This window comes from Chiloscyllium plagiosum, unplaced genomic scaffold, assembly GCF_037043375.1.
Source record: "Chiloscyllium plagiosum isolate Xiang-an unplaced genomic scaffold, Cpla_swu_hap1 HiC_scaffold_33, whole genome shotgun sequence".
Classification (NCBI taxonomy): Eukaryota; Metazoa; Chordata; class Chondrichthyes; order Orectolobiformes; family Hemiscylliidae; genus Chiloscyllium; species Chiloscyllium plagiosum.
The window spans coordinates 7,145,022-7,161,927 of NW_028270171.1; the positions used below are offsets into that span (position 1 = coordinate 7,145,022).

The window sequence follows — 16,906 nt, forward strand, 5'->3', positions numbered from 1 at the left end:
AAATGTTACGTTTACATCAAACTGCACAAATAGCAATATCTTGGTTTTTACCAAAACCTTTGAGTAGGGATTGCTTTCCCCCAACTCAGCTAACAGGCTATAAGTAGTATTTTAAAGTGATAGCATCAAAAACGTTATCCTAAACTACTTAGTGTGAATTGGAGGGTCACAGACATCTTATCTGAATTTATATATTCTAAATGAAATGGAGCTCCACCTTTTACAGCTGGCTGTCATGGAGCCAGATCACCAAGCAGTGAAAATTAAGACAACTGGGGACAAGGGGTTGCACAGATTCAACATCTCAATAGTCTTTAGAAGATCAGTGTGATACCACTAAACTGTGGGACATGTGAAAAAAAATAACTCAATGGAGAAGTAAACTTTAAAATTCACAATCTGGATATCTTAACAGGCAACTATCACACAAAACTGTCACAGAAGATTTGAAAGGAGCTGTTTTTGTGAGGGGTGTTCAGGAGGGTTTCCTAACTCAGTACGTTGACAGGCCGATGAGGGGAGGGGCCATTCTAGACTTGGTGCTCGGGGCAGGTATCAGATCTTGTGGTGGGAGAGCATTTTGGTGATAGTGACCACAACTGCCTCACATTCTACATAGCTATGGAGAAGGAGAGGATTAGGCAAAATGGGAGGATATTTAATTGGGGAAGAGGAAACTATGATGCGATTAGACATGAGTTAGGAAGCATGGATTGGGAACAATTGTTCCATGGTAAAGGCACGATAGACATGTGGAGACTGTTTAAGGAACAGTTTTTGCATGTGATGAATAAATATGTCCCTCTGAGACAGGCAAGAAGTTGTAAGATAAAGGAACCTTGGATGACGAGAGCGGTGGAGCTTCTCGTCAAAAGGAAAAAAGGTAGCTTACATAAGGTGGAGGAAGCTAGGGTCAAGCTCAGCTCTAGAGGATTACAGGCAGGCAAGGAAGGAGCTTAAAAATGGTCTGAGGAGAGCCAGGAGGAGGCACGAGAAAGGCTTGGCAGAATGGATTAGGGAGAACACAAAGGCATTTTACACTTATGTGAGGAATAAGAGAATGGTCAAAGAAAGAGTAGGCCCGATCAGGGATAGCATAGGGAATTTGTGTGTGGAGTCTGAGGAGGTAGGGGAAGCCCGAAATGAGTTTTTTGCTTCTGTCTTTATGAAAGAAACAAACTTTGTAGTGAATGAAACCTTTGAAGAGCAGGTGTGCATGCTGAAATGGATAGAGATAGAGGAAGCTGATGTGCTGAAAATTTTGTCAAACATTAAGATTGACAAGTCGCCAGATTTGTCCTCGGCTGCTTTGGGAAACGAGAAATGCAATTGCTTCGCCACTTGCGAAGATCTTTTCATCCTCGCTCTCCACTGGAGTCGTACCTGAGGACTGGAGAGAGGCAAATGTAATTCCTCTCTTCAAGAAAGGAAATAGGGAAATCCCCGGCAATTACAGACCAGTAAGTCTCACGTCTGTCGTCTGCAAGGTGTTAGAAAGGATTCTGATGGATGGGATTTATGACTATCTGGAAGAGCATGGCTTGATTAAATGCAGTCAACACGGCTTTGAGAGGGGCAGATCATGCCTCACAAACCTTTTCGAGTTCTTTGAGGATGTGACTAGAAAAGTTGATGAGGGTCAAGCTGTGGATGTGGTGTATCTGGACTTTAGCAAGGCATTTGATAAGGTTCCCCATGGTAGGCTCATTCAGAAGGTCAGGAGGTATGGGATTCAGAGGAACATAGCTGTCTGGATACAGAATTGGCTGGCCAACAGAAGACAGTGAGTGGTAGTAGAAGGAAAAAATTCTGCCTGGAAGTCTGTGGTGAGTGGTGTTCCACAGGGCTCTGTCCTTGGGCCTCTATTGTTTGTAATTTTTATTAATGACTTGGATGAGGGGATTGAAGGATGGGTCAGCAAGTTTGCAGATGACACAAAGGTTGGAGGTGTCGTTGACAGTAGAGTGCTGTTGTAGGCTGCAGCGGGACATTGACAGGATGCAGAGATGGGCTGAGAGGTGGCAGATGGAGTTCAACCTGGATAAATGCGAGGTGATGCATTTTGGAAGGTTGAATTTGAAAGCTGAGTACTGGATTAAGAATAGGATTCTTGGTAGTGTGGAGGAACAGAGGGATCTTGGGGTGCAGGTACATAGATCCCTTAAAATGGCCACCCAAGAGGACAGGGTTGTTAAGAAAGCATATGGTGTTTTGGCTTTCATTAACAGGGGTTTGAGTTTAAGAGCCGTGAGATCTTGTTGCAGCTCTATAAAACTTTGGTTAGACCGCACTTGGAATACTGTGTCCAGTTCTGGTCGCCCTATTATAGGAAAGATGTGGATGCTTTGGAGAGGGTTCAGAGGAGGTTTACCAGGATGCTGCCTGGACTGGAGGGCTTATCTTAGGAAGAGAGGTTGACTGAGCTCGGACTTTTTTCATAGGAGAAAAGGAGGAGGAGAGGGGACCTAATTGAGGTATACAAGATAATGAGAGGCATAGATAGAGTCGATAGCCAGAGACTATTTCCCAGGGCAGAAATGACTAACACGAGGGGTCATAGTTTTAAGCTGGTTGGAGGAAAGTATAGAGGGGATGTCAGAGGAGGGTTCTTTACACAGAGAGTTGTGAGAGCATGGAATGCGTTGCCAGCAGCAGTTGTGGAGGCAGGGTCATTAGGGACATTTAAGAGACTCCTCGACATACATAAGGTCACAGAAATTTGAGGGTGCATACATGAGGATCAGTGGTCGGCACAACATCGTGGGCTGAAGGGCCTGTTCTGTGCTGTACAGTTCTATGTTCTATGTTCTAAAATCAATTGTTCAGTTTATGGAACTGTCTGAGACAAGGGAAAGGATGGTTTTTATGGTGGGTAGGCTTTCTGAATGAATAATGGAGCTAGTCATAACTTTGAACCATTCTTAAAAAGACTTCAGAAAATTAGAAAGGTCATGACATCAATACTCTGCTTAAAGATGGCAGGAAATATGAAGCCATTGTAGCTGATCAATAACTAGCTGTGGTTAACAATACTTCCAAGCTGGATGCTGACGAAGCAAGCTGTGTGTAACCGTGATTTGTCTGTAAATGCTGCAAAGCTGCCCTGAGATCCATGATCTTTGCAAGTCTCATTGTATAAAGGGACATCAGGCAAGAAATTTGATTCCAGAGAAGCAAGCAAAGGCTAGAATAAGACACAAATGAATTAAGGAATATGCAGCACAAGAGGCAGTTTGTCAGAGAGCTGCATAAGCACAACCTCATATGTGAGGTTAGCAGTAAGACTGACCAGGCTGATGTTTGAGTGCGAGAGCCTTGTTTTCATATTATGAATGTGACTCACTGTGTGGACAAAGTCAAACAGTTATAGAGTCATAGAGTCAAACAGCAAGGAAACAGACCCTTCGGTCCTACTATTCCACACTGACTATGTTCCCAAACTAAACTAGTCCTACTTGAATAAAATTAATGTAATCATAAAAAGATAGTTTTTTTAGATCTACTTTTTTTACATGATCCTTTCAGCACCTGAGATGAACGTTTGTAAAAAGATTTATTGTGTACTGGTGATAAATGGCTATACATACTAAATTTGCGGATGACACTAAGGTCGGTGGCGTTGTGGACAGTGCAGAAGGATGTTGAAGGTTACAGAGGGACATAGATAAGCTGCAGAGCTGGGTTGAGAGGTGGCAAATGGAGTTTAATGCGTAAAAGTGTGAGGTGATTCACTTTGGAAGGACTAACAGGAATGCAGAGTACTGGGCTAATGGTAAGATTCTTGGTAGTGTCAATGAGCAGAGAGATCTCGGTGTCCATGTACATAGATCCCTGCAAGTTACCACCCAGGTTGATAGGATTGTGTGTGTTAGCTTTTATTGGTAGAAGGGTTGAATTTTGGAGCCACAAGGTCATACTGCAGCTGTACAAAACTCTGGTGTGGCCGCACTTAGAGTATTGCATACAATTCTGGTTACCGCATTATGGAAAGTATGTGGAAGCTTTGGAAAGGGTTCAGAGGAGATTTGCTAGGATGTTGCCTAGTATGGAGGGAAGGTCTTATGAGGAAAGGCTGAGGGATATCAGGCTGTTTTCATTAGAGAGAGAAGGTTGAGAGGTGACTTAATTGAGGGGTCATAGTTTTAAGCTGGTTGGAGGAAAGTATGGAGGGGATGTCAGAGGAGGGTTCTTTACACAGAGAGTTGTGAGAGCATGGAAGGTGTTGCCAGCAGCAGTTGTGGAAGCAAGATCACTGGGGACATTTAAGAGACTGCTGGACATACATATGGTCACAGAAATTTGAGGATGCATACATGAGGATCAATGGTCGGCACAACATCGTGGGCTGTAGGGCCTGTTCTGTGCTGTACTGTTCTGTGTTCTATATAAAATAATCAGAGAGTGAGATATAGGGTGGACAGTGAGAGTTTTTTCCCTCGGATGGTGATGACTAGCACGGGGGACATAGCTTTAAATTGAGGGGCGATAGAAAAGGGACAGATGTCAGAGGTAGTTTCTTTACTCAGAGAGTAGTTGGGACATGGAATGCACTGCCTGCAACAGTTGTAGACTCGCCAACTTTAAGGGCATTTAAATAGTCATTCAATAAACATATGGATGAAAATGTAAGAGTGGTAGGTTAGATGGGCTTCAAATTGGTTCCACAGGTTGGCACAACATCGAGGGCTGAAGGGTCTGTACTGCGCTGTAATGATCGAAGTTCCCTAGGGAAGTTCAGGTGGTCAATCAAAAACTCTTAGAGGGATGTGTTCCGGAGGGCAATAGATTCCATTATATGGACTAGAAGCTTATAACATTGGATATCCAAAGAAAATTGACAAACACACGCTGAACACCAAAGTCAACACAGAAACTAATGCAAATATCACAGGCATCCCATCTAAGTTGGAGCTTATCCCTTGGAACACCTGATCATGGACTGAAACACTTCTGTTTAAAAATCAGCTATCAACACGTGATCTCAGAAAAACAGTAATGTGAAATAAAGGAAGCAGAGGTAGAGATGAAGAGAATTCATCTTAAACAATGAGTCATTATAATCAGAAATGCAGAGCCTGGAAGGATGTTGGAAGTATATTCAATAATTCCAGAGGGAATTAGATTGTAGACATTTAATGAAATATGAGAAAGATAAGGGAACTGGGATTCATTGGAAAGATCCGAAAGGGTAGCAACTGTCACAATGAGCTACATTGCCACACTTTATGCCCACAAATCAATGATAAGCCAAAGAATTTGAGAACAATTGTGTCTTAATATTTCAAACTGGTTCGAATATTCCTCAGCCACATTGAAAGTCGACCAGAAAAGGACTCATTGATCAAACAACACTGTCGGGCAGGAAAAGGCCAGCTGCTCCAGAAGAAGACCATAAGAAATAGGAGTGGAAGTAAAGCCATTCAGCCCATCGAGTCCACTCCGCCATTCAATCATGGCTGATGGGCATTTCAACACCACTTACCCGCACTCTCCCCGTATCCCTTAATTCCTTGCGAGATTAAGAATTTATCAATCTCTGCCTTGAAGACATTTAACGTCCCAGCCTCCACTGTTTTCCATGGAAATGAATTCCACGGGCCCACCACTCTCTGGCTGAAGAAATGTCTCCTCATTTCCATTTTAACTTGACCCCTTTTAACATTAAGGCTGTGCCCACGAGTCCTAGTATCCCCGCCGGACGGAAACAATTTCCCAGCATCCACCCTTTCTAAGCCATTCATTATCTTGTAAGTTCTATTAGATCTCCCGTCAACCTTCTAAACTCTAACGAATACAATCCCAGGATCCTCAGCTGTTCATCGTATGTTAGGCCTACCATTGCAGGGACCATCCTTGTGAATGCTCCATCGAGCCTGTCCCCAAACTCACTGTAGCCAATGGGGGATTGAGTCTGTGGGTGACATAACATTAAGTAACATTCACTCCCTCTCATTCTCACATTTCCATGTCTCTGTCCAGTGGCTGGTTTGCAAATCCCCTTAAGGCAACTTGATTTGCTAAGGTTGTTGCATTAGCTTCACAGCTTCTCACAAGTAAAAAAAACTTGACCAGCAAAGCATCTTCAGTAAAAGTAGTAACTTGTTTTTAAGAATAAACTAGAGTGTTGAACAACGAGACATTTCAATATTGGAAGAAGGTCATGGAACCCAAAAGCAGTGACATCAATGAGATGAATTTCCCAAACCTCTCTGTATTTTAAGACTCTGATTGGCTCTAGGTCTCAGCTCCTCCTCCACATCCTCCTCTCCTTTGTTCATTGGTGTCTGGATTGATAGGGGATATCTGGTTGGCTGTCAGGGATTGTCAGTCATTGTTGGTGATGTCATTCCCCGGTTGGGCGCGGGATGTCCCAGGAGGATAAATTCAAGAGCTTGTGGGAGAAAGGCTTAGTTTTAGAGCTGTCTGGGTGATAGTGAGTAGGAATAGTGAAGATGGCCTCCCAAGTGTGTCAGAACTACCACAAGGACTGTGAGGATGCTGTTAACAAGCAGATCAACCTGGAGCTCTATTCCTCCTATGTTTACCTCTCCATGGTGAGGCTTGTATTTGTGTGACTATGTTCTTAAAAGTGTGACTTTTCTGCAGTTGAATGCAATATCTTATGTTTCTTTACTTTTGGGGTCTGTGGGAAATACTCAAGCAATGAACCCCTCTCTGGTGTGTGAGGGGTGATTTGTGGAGTGAATGAATGACTCCTTTGTTTCAACTCCTCTAACTAGTGGCTGAGAAAGCACAGTAGCTCCTCATGAAGGCTGTATTGGTGGCAGCGCCCCACCACTGGGTCTCAGCTCGGGTTCAAGTGTCCTCTGCTTCAGAGGTATTAGTAATATCTGTGTATAGATTCATTACAGGAAACTGAACAGTTTCATGCTGATTAACAAGTACTCATACCTATTTATGTTAAGGGAAATAAGCTCTTAATGGGATGACTACAACTAATTTTTTTTTTGGTTGGGTGAAGTTCTAAGGTTCCCTTAATGTGTTTGTTTTGATCATTCAGAATGTTGACAGTCTGACCTTCTCTACCTGCAGTAGAAGGCACTTGTCCAGCAGCTTAATTAGACATTATTTAATGTGGAACTTTTTAAAGACTGGGGAAAATAGTCAATGTTAAGACTGCCTAAATTTAATTTTTCAGTTAATTTTGGAGGGAAATGAGTTCAAAATAGTTATAACCCTAGTTGACTATTCTTTTTTGCAGTTCTCTTTCTTTGACCGGGATGATGTTGCCCTGCGTCACTTTGCTGAGTTCTTCAAGGAGCAGTCCCATGAGGAACGGGAACACGCTGAGAAACTGATGGCATTCCAGAATAAACGTGGAGGCAGGGTCCTCCTGCAGGATGTCAAGGTTGGGTTTAATTACACCTCTAACCATCTTCACTGGAACTTGATGTAGACAGGGGGCTGGAAGAACATAGCAAGCCAGGCAGCATCAGGAGGTGGAGAAGTTGATGTTTTGGGTGTCCCTCTTCAAGACTGGGGGTGGGTGTAGGGGAGCTACAGATAAATGGGGTGGTGATAGGTGAAGACAGGTAGAGGGTATGACCTAGTTGGTCAATGGGAGGAATGAATCTGCTTGAAGGAAGTTATTTGAAACTAGAGAATGGGGGCAGTATGGTGGCTCAGTGGCTTGCACTGCTGCCTCACAGCACCAGGGCCCCAGGTTTGACTCTAGCCTCTGACAACTGTCTGGGGAGTTTGCACATTCTCCCCACATCTGTGTGGGTTTCCTCCCACAGTGCAAAGATGTTCAGGTCAGATGAAATGGTCATGCTAAATTTCCCATAGTACTAGGTGCATTAGTCAGAGGGGAAATGGGTTTGGGTGGATTATTCTTCAGAGGGTCAGTGTGGACTGGTTGGGCCGAAGGGCCTGTTTCCACACTAAGGAATCTAATATAATCAATGAGTCCTCTGGGCTGTAGGCTGCCCAGGTGGAAGATGAGGTGCTATTCTTCCAACTTGCAGTTTTGATTATAGCAATGGAGGACACTAAGAATCTTCATGTGAGAAGGGGAGTTGTTTCTAACTCTAACTTGTGGCACTATGTTTGAAACTATTGAACCAATTGGTTCAATGCTGTAACTACTATAACATGCTCGTTCATGAAGCATCTGCCTCTTCCCTTGCTCCAGAAGCCAGAGCAGGATGAGTGGGGCAATGGTCTGGAGGCAATGCAGAGAGCTCTGCAGATGGAGAAGGATGTGAACCAGAGTCTGCTGGATCTGCACAAACTCTCCTCTGACCACACGGACCCTCATGTGAGTTCCTCCTGCTAATGTTAATGTAGGCTTTTGGACAAGACTTGTTCATGAGCCTCAAGGTCTCTTAGCTTACTGCTAAATGTTGGGACATAGTGGTTTTGGGGGTGAAGGGAAAGGTCTTGTAATGGAACTCATCCATTGTTTCTCAAACTGACTACATTCTTTTTTGGCAAAAGGGGAAATTCGAACTCTTAAAGTCGACGTCTGGTTTTCTTGTTCTGTATCTAACTAGTTTCCTCCTTGCCTTTCCCTTCCAGTTGTGTGACTTCCTGGAGAGGCACTACTTGGATGAGCAAGTGAAGATGATCAAGAAGCTGGGAGATGACATCACCAACCTGAAGAGAGTGGGAGCCCCTGAGAATGGCCTGGGAGAGTACCTGTTTGACAGGCTCACCCTGGGGGAGAGTGACTGAACTGACTGCAGGGGCTGAGACTTTGGTTGGGCTATGCTGTAGAGATGAATGGCTTGACTTCTAGTGGTGACCTGGGATATATTGTGAAACTATGTACAGTGAATAAATGTTCACTACCTGTAGTCTAAACACTTGTTTTTGGTTTTTGTTTTTTTATTTGAAAGTGAAATCTGGAAATGTTGCCCTCTACAAGCTGGGAAGACCTACTGCTCCAGCTAACCTTCCAATATTGATCAATACGTTCATTTCTAAGCATTACTGGGAGATCCTGTCTGGACTGTTGCAACCTGAATACTTGACTATATCCTGTTGCTCTAATGATTAACTTCAGGTATATGTTTAAAATGCAATGCACAAACTTAAAGCTGTGACCACTAATATCTCAGCTAAGTGTAGCATAAACTTGCTGATTGCAATGCAACAGCCCATTAGCTAACAGAATATTTTTCAAGGTTATAGTGCCATGCAATAAGATAAAGGACCAATGTTATTTATTCCATATTTCCACCAAACCTAGTCTTTGACCAAATTAAGAATGATCATCCATTGACAGTTGGAGAGTTCTACTGACTAATATCACTAGGATGGGTCTTTCTTCTGTGGAAGGTCAGCCTGTTAACCAGTAGCCCAGTATCTATATCAGATCTTAGACTTAACCTAATCATACAAAATGTAGATTTTTTTTCTTTTTGGGTGGTCTTTCAGGATTTAGAGGCAGAGTCCCCCTATGCTGCTGGGAAAGCACTAACTTCAAATGTGGGATGCTTCCCACTTCACAGCTGCATTTTCTTTCTTCCAAAGTAACAGTATGCTTTCCTGAATAATCCCTTTACTTGGTCTGTGGGTGTAATTCTGGCTGTGCACTGTTCCCTAACCCCTCCTGCCAAATCCCTGATCTGCTGCAACCACTTACTGGGCAGGTGTCGTTTTTTAATCCATGGTTATTCCTGACCAGATATTCTCTAGTTATAATCCCAGGGGAGAAGGGATAAACCAACTTCTGGGTGGGTCACAAAACCATTATCCCTTGACACCTTTACGGGCACAAATACCTTGCTTGTCAAAGGAGACAAATTAATCCGGCTCTAAAACTAAAAGGTAAATTTCTTAGCTACTGAGCACAATGGTAAGTATCTTCAAGATAAGGAGAAGAATTCGCTCATTCAGCTGACTGAGAAACATGTTTGAATGGGAGTAGATTCAATCTCATTCTCTCGCCTTTTCCTTGCAGTCCTTGATTTCCCCTTAATGAAAAACCTATCCATCTCTGTTTGATACACACTCCATGACCTGGTTTCCACAGCCCTCTCTAGGAATGAATTCTACCCATTAACCACCCTCTGGGGGAAGAAATTCTTTGAAGGTTTATGCATCATTCTTCTGTGAAGAGTATGTGAAACATTGGTCACTATGTTAGAGTGTAACCGTGAAGCAGTTTATTTCAAGAGACCTAGCTTTGTGCGTTTGTTGAAAGACCTTTGTGTGGTTTTCTTATCAATGGTGATTTGAGCTTTCACTACAGTGAGATTCAATCTCCTCTTAGCTGCAGCATTGAGGGAGGGAAGAGAAGGGAGGTGGGAGTTCTAAAACCTGTTCTTGGGTTGTGATCTTTACAGCCCACTAACGCAAGGCACTAAAATATATATTTTAACCCTTTTCATAACTTCTTGGAAAGTTAAAACAGTGAGGCATGATCCTCAGGAGTTGGCTTTCTGTTGAGGGATATTCAGCCTCTCATTACTTCTGTAGCCAAAGAGGATCACTGTCTAGCTTGTTTTGAACTGAATCTTTCCCTTTGAGGTGTGGCTGTTTGAGGTTTTCTGAGCAGCTTTTTCTGGTATGACATTCCATGCTTCCTCCCAGGGCTTTGCCAGTCACTGAATCTAAATCTAGTCATCTGTTGGCTGTATGTCCTCTTTTCAAAAGCACATTCTCATGAGAAGTTCAATCTGTCTGTAAGTAGACAGGGATTTTGATCCATTGTCATGACAGAGAAGCAATTTAGATATTCCCTTTGCAGACCTGTTCCATCAACTTATAAACCTCCTCTCTTTCCCTTCCCCCACCCCCCCCCCCCTCCTCAAACCAGCAGCTCCTCCATTAAACAATCTGTTTATGTTTGGGTGCAACATCCATTTCAAACCTGTTGTATCTTGGTACCTGGATACCAACCACCTGTTTATTGTCACCAATTCTCCCTTTGATGCCAGTTAAAGGGATTATTTCAAAAGCTGAACGACAAAAAGTCTCTCCTTACCTTAAGCATTTTATTACATAACTCCTCTTCATTGGCAGTCCTTCAGGGTTGAGAATAACTTGCTTTCTTCTGGCAATGTGGGTTCTACGATGGTTGAACAGACCAATCCTGGAGGTGCAGACTGTGTGGGGTCAGGTGGTGTCTGGGGAGGCCAGGGTGTGGAGGAGGAGGGGTAAGACCCTCTGGATACTGCCTGCTCTTTCTGCTGCTGGCACTTGGTCTTCTCTCAGTGTGGTTGGTTACTTCATGGATGTTGTTTCTCCAGTTTGGGCATTTTGAGGGCAAGTGATTCCCTTGTCAGTGGGCATTTTGCATTTCTTCAGACAGGCTTTTATAGTGTCCTTTCCTCTGCCCTCCTCGCAGTCACTTATCCTTGTATTCCACTCAGAGTCATAGGTCTGTTTCTGTGCTGTGCACCTCTTTCAGTCCAACTCGTCCATTCTGACCAGCTATCCTAAATTAATCTAGTCCCATTCGACAGCAATTGGTTGCTATCCCTCTAAACCCTTTCTGTTCATGTACCCATCCAGATACTTTTAAATGCTGTAATTGTACCAGCCTCCACCACTTCCTCCAGCAGCTCAGTCCACACACGCACCACCCTCTGTGTGAAAATGTTGTCCCTTAAGTCCCTTTTATACCTTTCCCCTCTCACCGTAAGCCCATGCCCTCTACTTCTGGACTCCCTCAACCCAAGGAAAAGACCATGTCTATTACCCTCACCATGCCCCTCATGATTTAATAAATCTCTGTAAAGTCACCCCCTCAACCTCTGACGCTCCAGGGACAACAGCCCCAGTCTATTCAGCCTCTCCCGACAGCTCAAACCCTCCAACCCTGGCAACATTATTGTAAATCTTTTCTGAACTCTTTCAAGTTTCACAACACCATTCACGTAGACAGGGAAGATATTTGCCTCTCTACAAAGACATTGTGTCCCACAACCACTTCTATTTTCAATTCATTCGGAGGATGTGGGCATCACTGGCTAGGCCAGCATTCATTGTCCAGAGGGCAGTTGAGAGTCAACCACATTACTGTGGCTCTGGAGTTACGCGTAGGCCAGACCAGGTGAGGATGGTGGATTTCTTTCCAGTAGGATATAGGTGAGCTGATGGTTTTTTACCGACATTCGATAATGGTTGCATGGTCATCAGTAGATTTGTAATACCAGGTCCTTTTATTTTATCGAATTCAAATTGCATCATCTGCTGTGTTGGGATTTGAACCGACTTGCTCCAATTGCCAAATAGTCAATGCTTCATCCAGTGGCTGTGCTATACTTCAAAGTGGGTGGAGCTTCATGTTCACTCATAGATTAACCTTTTCGTGTATGTTACCTTATACAACAATAGACGATGGGAATCTTCCATTTCCAAATCCTGCTGGATCCTTATTGGTGTCCTTCACACCGTGAATGGATTTAAAGTTTAAATGATGACCGTTCTAATTAGTTCATTTTAACTATAAAGGATTCTAAAAGGTTGGGGGAACCAGATTGAACAGTGACTTTGGAGAGGGGTTTGGATATACATCAAAAAGGAAACAAGTGCAGGTACAGTTACAACATTTAAAAGACGTTTGGAGAGGAGCATAGATTGGATAGGTTTAGAGAGATATGGGCTAAACGCAGGCAAATGGAACTAAATTAGTTTGGGAAACTTAGTTGGCATGGACAAGTTAGACTGAAAGGTTTGTTGCCATGCTGTATGACTCTAGGGCTCAAATGGCAGGGCCATCGGGAAAGGATCTGGAGATGGGACAAATTGGGCAGCTCTTTTTTAAAAAAAACTGTAACAGGGAAGGTGTGCCAAATACCCTCATTGTGTGACAATGAGTAAATGAAAAACTGTCTCCAATTTTGGTCTCCTTGCTTGAGAAAGGATGTAGCGGCATAGAAGGGATACACTAGGTTAATTCCAGAATTGAGAAGGTTGCTTTATGAGGAGCGATTAATAGATTAGGACCATACTCATTGAAATTTGGAAGAATTAGGGGGGATCTTAGAGACATAAATAACATTATGAAGGGAATAGATAAGATAAAAACAGGGAGGTTGTTTCCACTGGAGTGTGAAACTAGAATTAGGGGGCATTGCCTCAAAATAAGAGGGAGCAGATTTAGGACCGAGTTCAGGAGGAACTTCTTCACCCAAAGGGTTGTGGTTCTGTGGAATTCCCTGCCCAGGGAAGCAGTTGATGCTATCTCGTTGAATGTTTTTCAGGTAAACTTTTGAACATTAATGGAATTAAGGATTATGGAGAGAGGGCAGGTAGGTGGAGCAGAGTCCAGGAAAAGATCAGCCATGTTCTTATTGACTGGTGGAGCAGGCTCAAAGGGCCAGACCGCCTACTCCTGCTCCTAGTTCTTAGGTTTTTTTGGATGAGCTGAAGAGTTTGAGAAAATCTGAATCGACAACAATCAGATTCAAATATTACTCGGCCAATTTGAAAGTCGGCCAGAAATGGACTCATTGAACAAACAACACAGACGGTCAGGAACAGAGCAGCTGCTCCATCGAGTCTGTCCCCAACCCCACTGCAGCCAATGGGGGACGAGTCTGTGGGTGACATTGGGTACAGTCACGTTCACTCCCTCTCAGCCTCACATTTCCATTTTTCTGTCCAATGGCTGGTTAGAAATCACCTCAAGGCAAGTCAGTTTGTTTAAGGTATTGTATCAGCTTCACAGCCCCTCATTCGGATTATCCATCTCAGCAAAACGTGAGAAATTATCATTAAATTCAAAGTTGTGGTTCCAGACTGTTATCTGGTGACTCATCTTCAGATTTGCAAAAGGGCATGGAATTGAAAAGCAGTGACATCAATTAGACAAATTTCCCAATCCTCTTTGTATTCCAAATCTCTGGCTCTGGGTCTAAGCTCCTCATCTACATCCACCTCTCCTTTGTTCAGTGGTGTCTGGATTAATGGAGGATTTCTGATTGGCTATTAGGGATTGTCAATCATCATTGGTGCTGCCTCTCTCTGGGTGGGTGCACAGTGACCCAGGAAGATAAGTGGAGAGCTTATGGGGGAGAGGCTCAGTTCTAGAGTTGTCTGGGTGATAGTGAGTAGGAATAGTGCAGATGGTCTCCCAAGTGTGTCAGAACTACCACAAGGACTGTGAGGATGCTGTTAACAAGCAGATCAACCTGGAGCTCCACTCCTCCTATGTTTACCTCTCTATGGTGAGGCTTGATGCTCCTTGGTGCTGTGTTCTGAAATATTGGGATTTCAGTGGATTGGATGTAAATTGTATTTCTTTTGATCCTGGGGATGATGTGTAGGGACAGGTCTTTGTGTAGTGAGTGTTTATGGAGTGAAATACAGGGTGATATTGAATAGACTGCATTTAGCTGCAGCTTCCCTTTATTGAGGCTTCATGTGCAAACCACTTCACTGTTATCTGCATTCTCAACAGACTACTACCACCCTGGCCAAGTACTTGTTGGGCATCAAAGCATGCTCATTAGGGTGCTGAAGTGAAATGTTGGCAGATTCCTGCTAGCTTATTTAGCTGATCTGTCTCTCTACAGAGACATTCAGTTCTGATTAATGTTGGTTTTTAAAAAATGGGAAGAATGTAGCTTCTACTATATTGGGTTAGCCAAAAGTGCTTTGTATCCTACAAATTGCTTTCTTAGTGTAGTTACTAGGCATTTGTGCCTGAAGTTCAGAAGCACCAAGTTATGCACAACATGGTCTTCCTGCTAGTAAAGAACAAAGAAAACAGGCCCTTCAGCCCTCGAAGCTGTATGCTCAGATCCATTCAATAAGACCTGAAGTGTAATTAGTAACCAGGAGAATGGTTAGCTGTCCCTATATTTGAAATTGTCAATCCATCTGAATGGACAGATTGGTGTTCCCCTCCTAAATGAAGGGTTGTAGGAGCTGTTGCTGTGTGGATATCCTGGGGATTATGGTAATTTCAGGTTAAGAGCTTGATTTGTAACCAAATGAGGGGTCAATGATAATTCATACTTGTGACCAATAATGAAGTGTCTTTGTATCTGGAAGAAATCTCTCTTTGGGGAAGAAAATTTTTCATGACACAGCTTTGTCATTTCAATTCTCGCCTTCTCTTCCCCCAGTCCACTTACTTTGACCGGGATGATGTTGCCCTGCGTCACTTTGCTGAGTTCTTCAAGGAGCAGGCCCATGAGGAACACGCTGAGAAACTGATGGCATTCCAGAATAAACGTGGAGGCAGAGTCCTCCTGCAGGATGTCAAGGTTGGGTTTACTGGAATGAGTGGCCTCTGGCCTGGGGTCCCTTCATAATTTAATTTATTTTAAAATGAGTTTAATGTAGCAATCTCATTCTTGTCACGACTTTGTTTCTTTTGTAAATATCTAGTGTAAATATCTAGTCGTCGTCCCCCCCTCCCCCCACCCCCAGAAGCCAGAGCAGGATGAGTGGGGCAATGGTCTGGAGGCAATGCAGAGAGCTCTGCAGATGGAGAAGGATGTGAACCAGAGTCTGCTGGATCTGCACAAACTCTCCTCTGGCCACACGGACCCTCATGTGAGTTTCTCATGTTGAAGCACTTCATGTGCTCGGTTCAGTTGGAATGGTTGCTCTGAGCTTAATCAAAAGGTGTCTATTTCTGAATAGCCTTGTTGATGTCTCAATTCCATGGGCCTCTGTGGTAAACATTAACCCCATGATCTGGGATCTGATACTGTTTTATCTTTCCAATAGATCAAATTGAAATTGCATTTGTCTCTTCCTCCTGGACTGGAGGATGGTCAGTTTTGTTGGCTTTTTTAAAAAATAAAATCCTTCTTCCCAGCTGTGTGACTTCCTGGAGAGGCACTACTTGGATGAGCAAGTGAAGATGATCAAGAAGCTGGGAGATGACATCACCAACCTGAAGAGACTGGGAGCCCCTGAGAAAGGCCTGGGAGAGTACCTGTTTGACAGGCTCAGCCTGGGGGAGAGTGACTGAACTGACTGCAGGGAGTGAGCTGTTTGAGTAAAATGGAGAAAAGATCTCTTGGAATATCTGAGACCTGGGCACTACTGTGACTATGCATAAACTGTAAATAAACTGCTCCATATAGGACTAAGTATGGCCTCATTTTGGATTCCTTCCCCATAACACAAGGATTGAAATGGTACAGCAACTTTGAGGCATAGTTTAGTGCACTGGGAGTTCTCTCCTTGATCTTAACATTCAACGTTAACGTCAATCTCATCCCTTGACGTGAACAGTAGTTGTCACTAACTGGCATGTCATGTAATACTGACCTTGGCTTTACAAACTGCTTTGTGTGGTTTTATGGGAGCACAGCAAAACAAACAGGGAATCTCATGGAAAAGACTGCCAAGCCTGGAGTAAACAGGTTGGCTCAGTGGGGTCACAATAGTCAAAAAAGCTGATTAATGCTTACTCTGTGGGCGTTTGGTGAACCTCAGGCTTGTTCCCAGGTAGTTCAGTACAAGGTTCTCTTTCCTTCTCCAGCCACACTGGCAACTCTCTCTACTAGAAAGACGTGCCCTGTTACAATTAAAATGCTGTTCTTTAATTTTTGAAGGTGAACTATTTTGTGGCTTGTTCTTGGTGTATCTGCCCTTTTATGGTACAAGTGGTCAGGTTCAGATCTGTGAACCCAGGCCTCTGCCTTGAGAGGTCAGAGCATTACTGTGCCAGAAATGCCCTTAGAAAGCTAACTGCTGGGAATGAAATGTTGTTTGTTGGCCCCTTCTCTGGTTTGTTCAGAGCCCCAGCTGCTAAATGCAACCCCTTAGTTGACCAGGAATAAGCTTCTACTGGCCTCATGAAAGAAAATTTAACTCTGCTTAGAAATAATCTTATCCAAGCAATAAGATGTTTGTCAAATCTTCTGATTTGAGCTCCATTCACATCTTGGAGTGATATGATTCCCTGTTGAGTTGTATTCTCTGGTCATGTCCCTACACAAAGTGGATTCTTCCTTTAAATCTGAAG

The 16,906-nt window shown here is 43.5% G+C and overlaps 2 protein-coding genes across 2 annotated transcripts; both read left to right on the forward strand.

The window, feature by feature from the left end:
• The first annotated feature begins 6,452 nt into the window (after positions 1-6,452).
• On the forward strand, positions 6,453-8,697 carry LOC122546005 (ferritin, middle subunit-like). Its single transcript, XM_043684852.2, has 4 exons — positions 6,453-6,554; positions 7,223-7,369; positions 8,156-8,281; positions 8,542-8,697. The coding sequence occupies exons 1-4, from the start codon at positions 6,453-6,455 to the stop codon at positions 8,695-8,697; spliced, it is 531 nt and encodes a 176-aa protein (XP_043540787.2).
• A 5,345-nt stretch (positions 8,698-14,042) lies between these two features.
• LOC122542150 (ferritin heavy chain A-like) lies at positions 14,043-15,904 on the forward strand. The gene is made up of 4 exons (XM_087978022.1): positions 14,043-14,144; positions 15,048-15,188; positions 15,313-15,480; positions 15,749-15,904. Exons 1-4 carry the CDS (start codon positions 14,043-14,045, stop codon positions 15,902-15,904), a joined length of 567 nt encoding a protein of 188 aa, XP_087834148.1.
• The last annotated feature ends 1,002 nt before the right edge of the window (positions 15,905-16,906 follow it).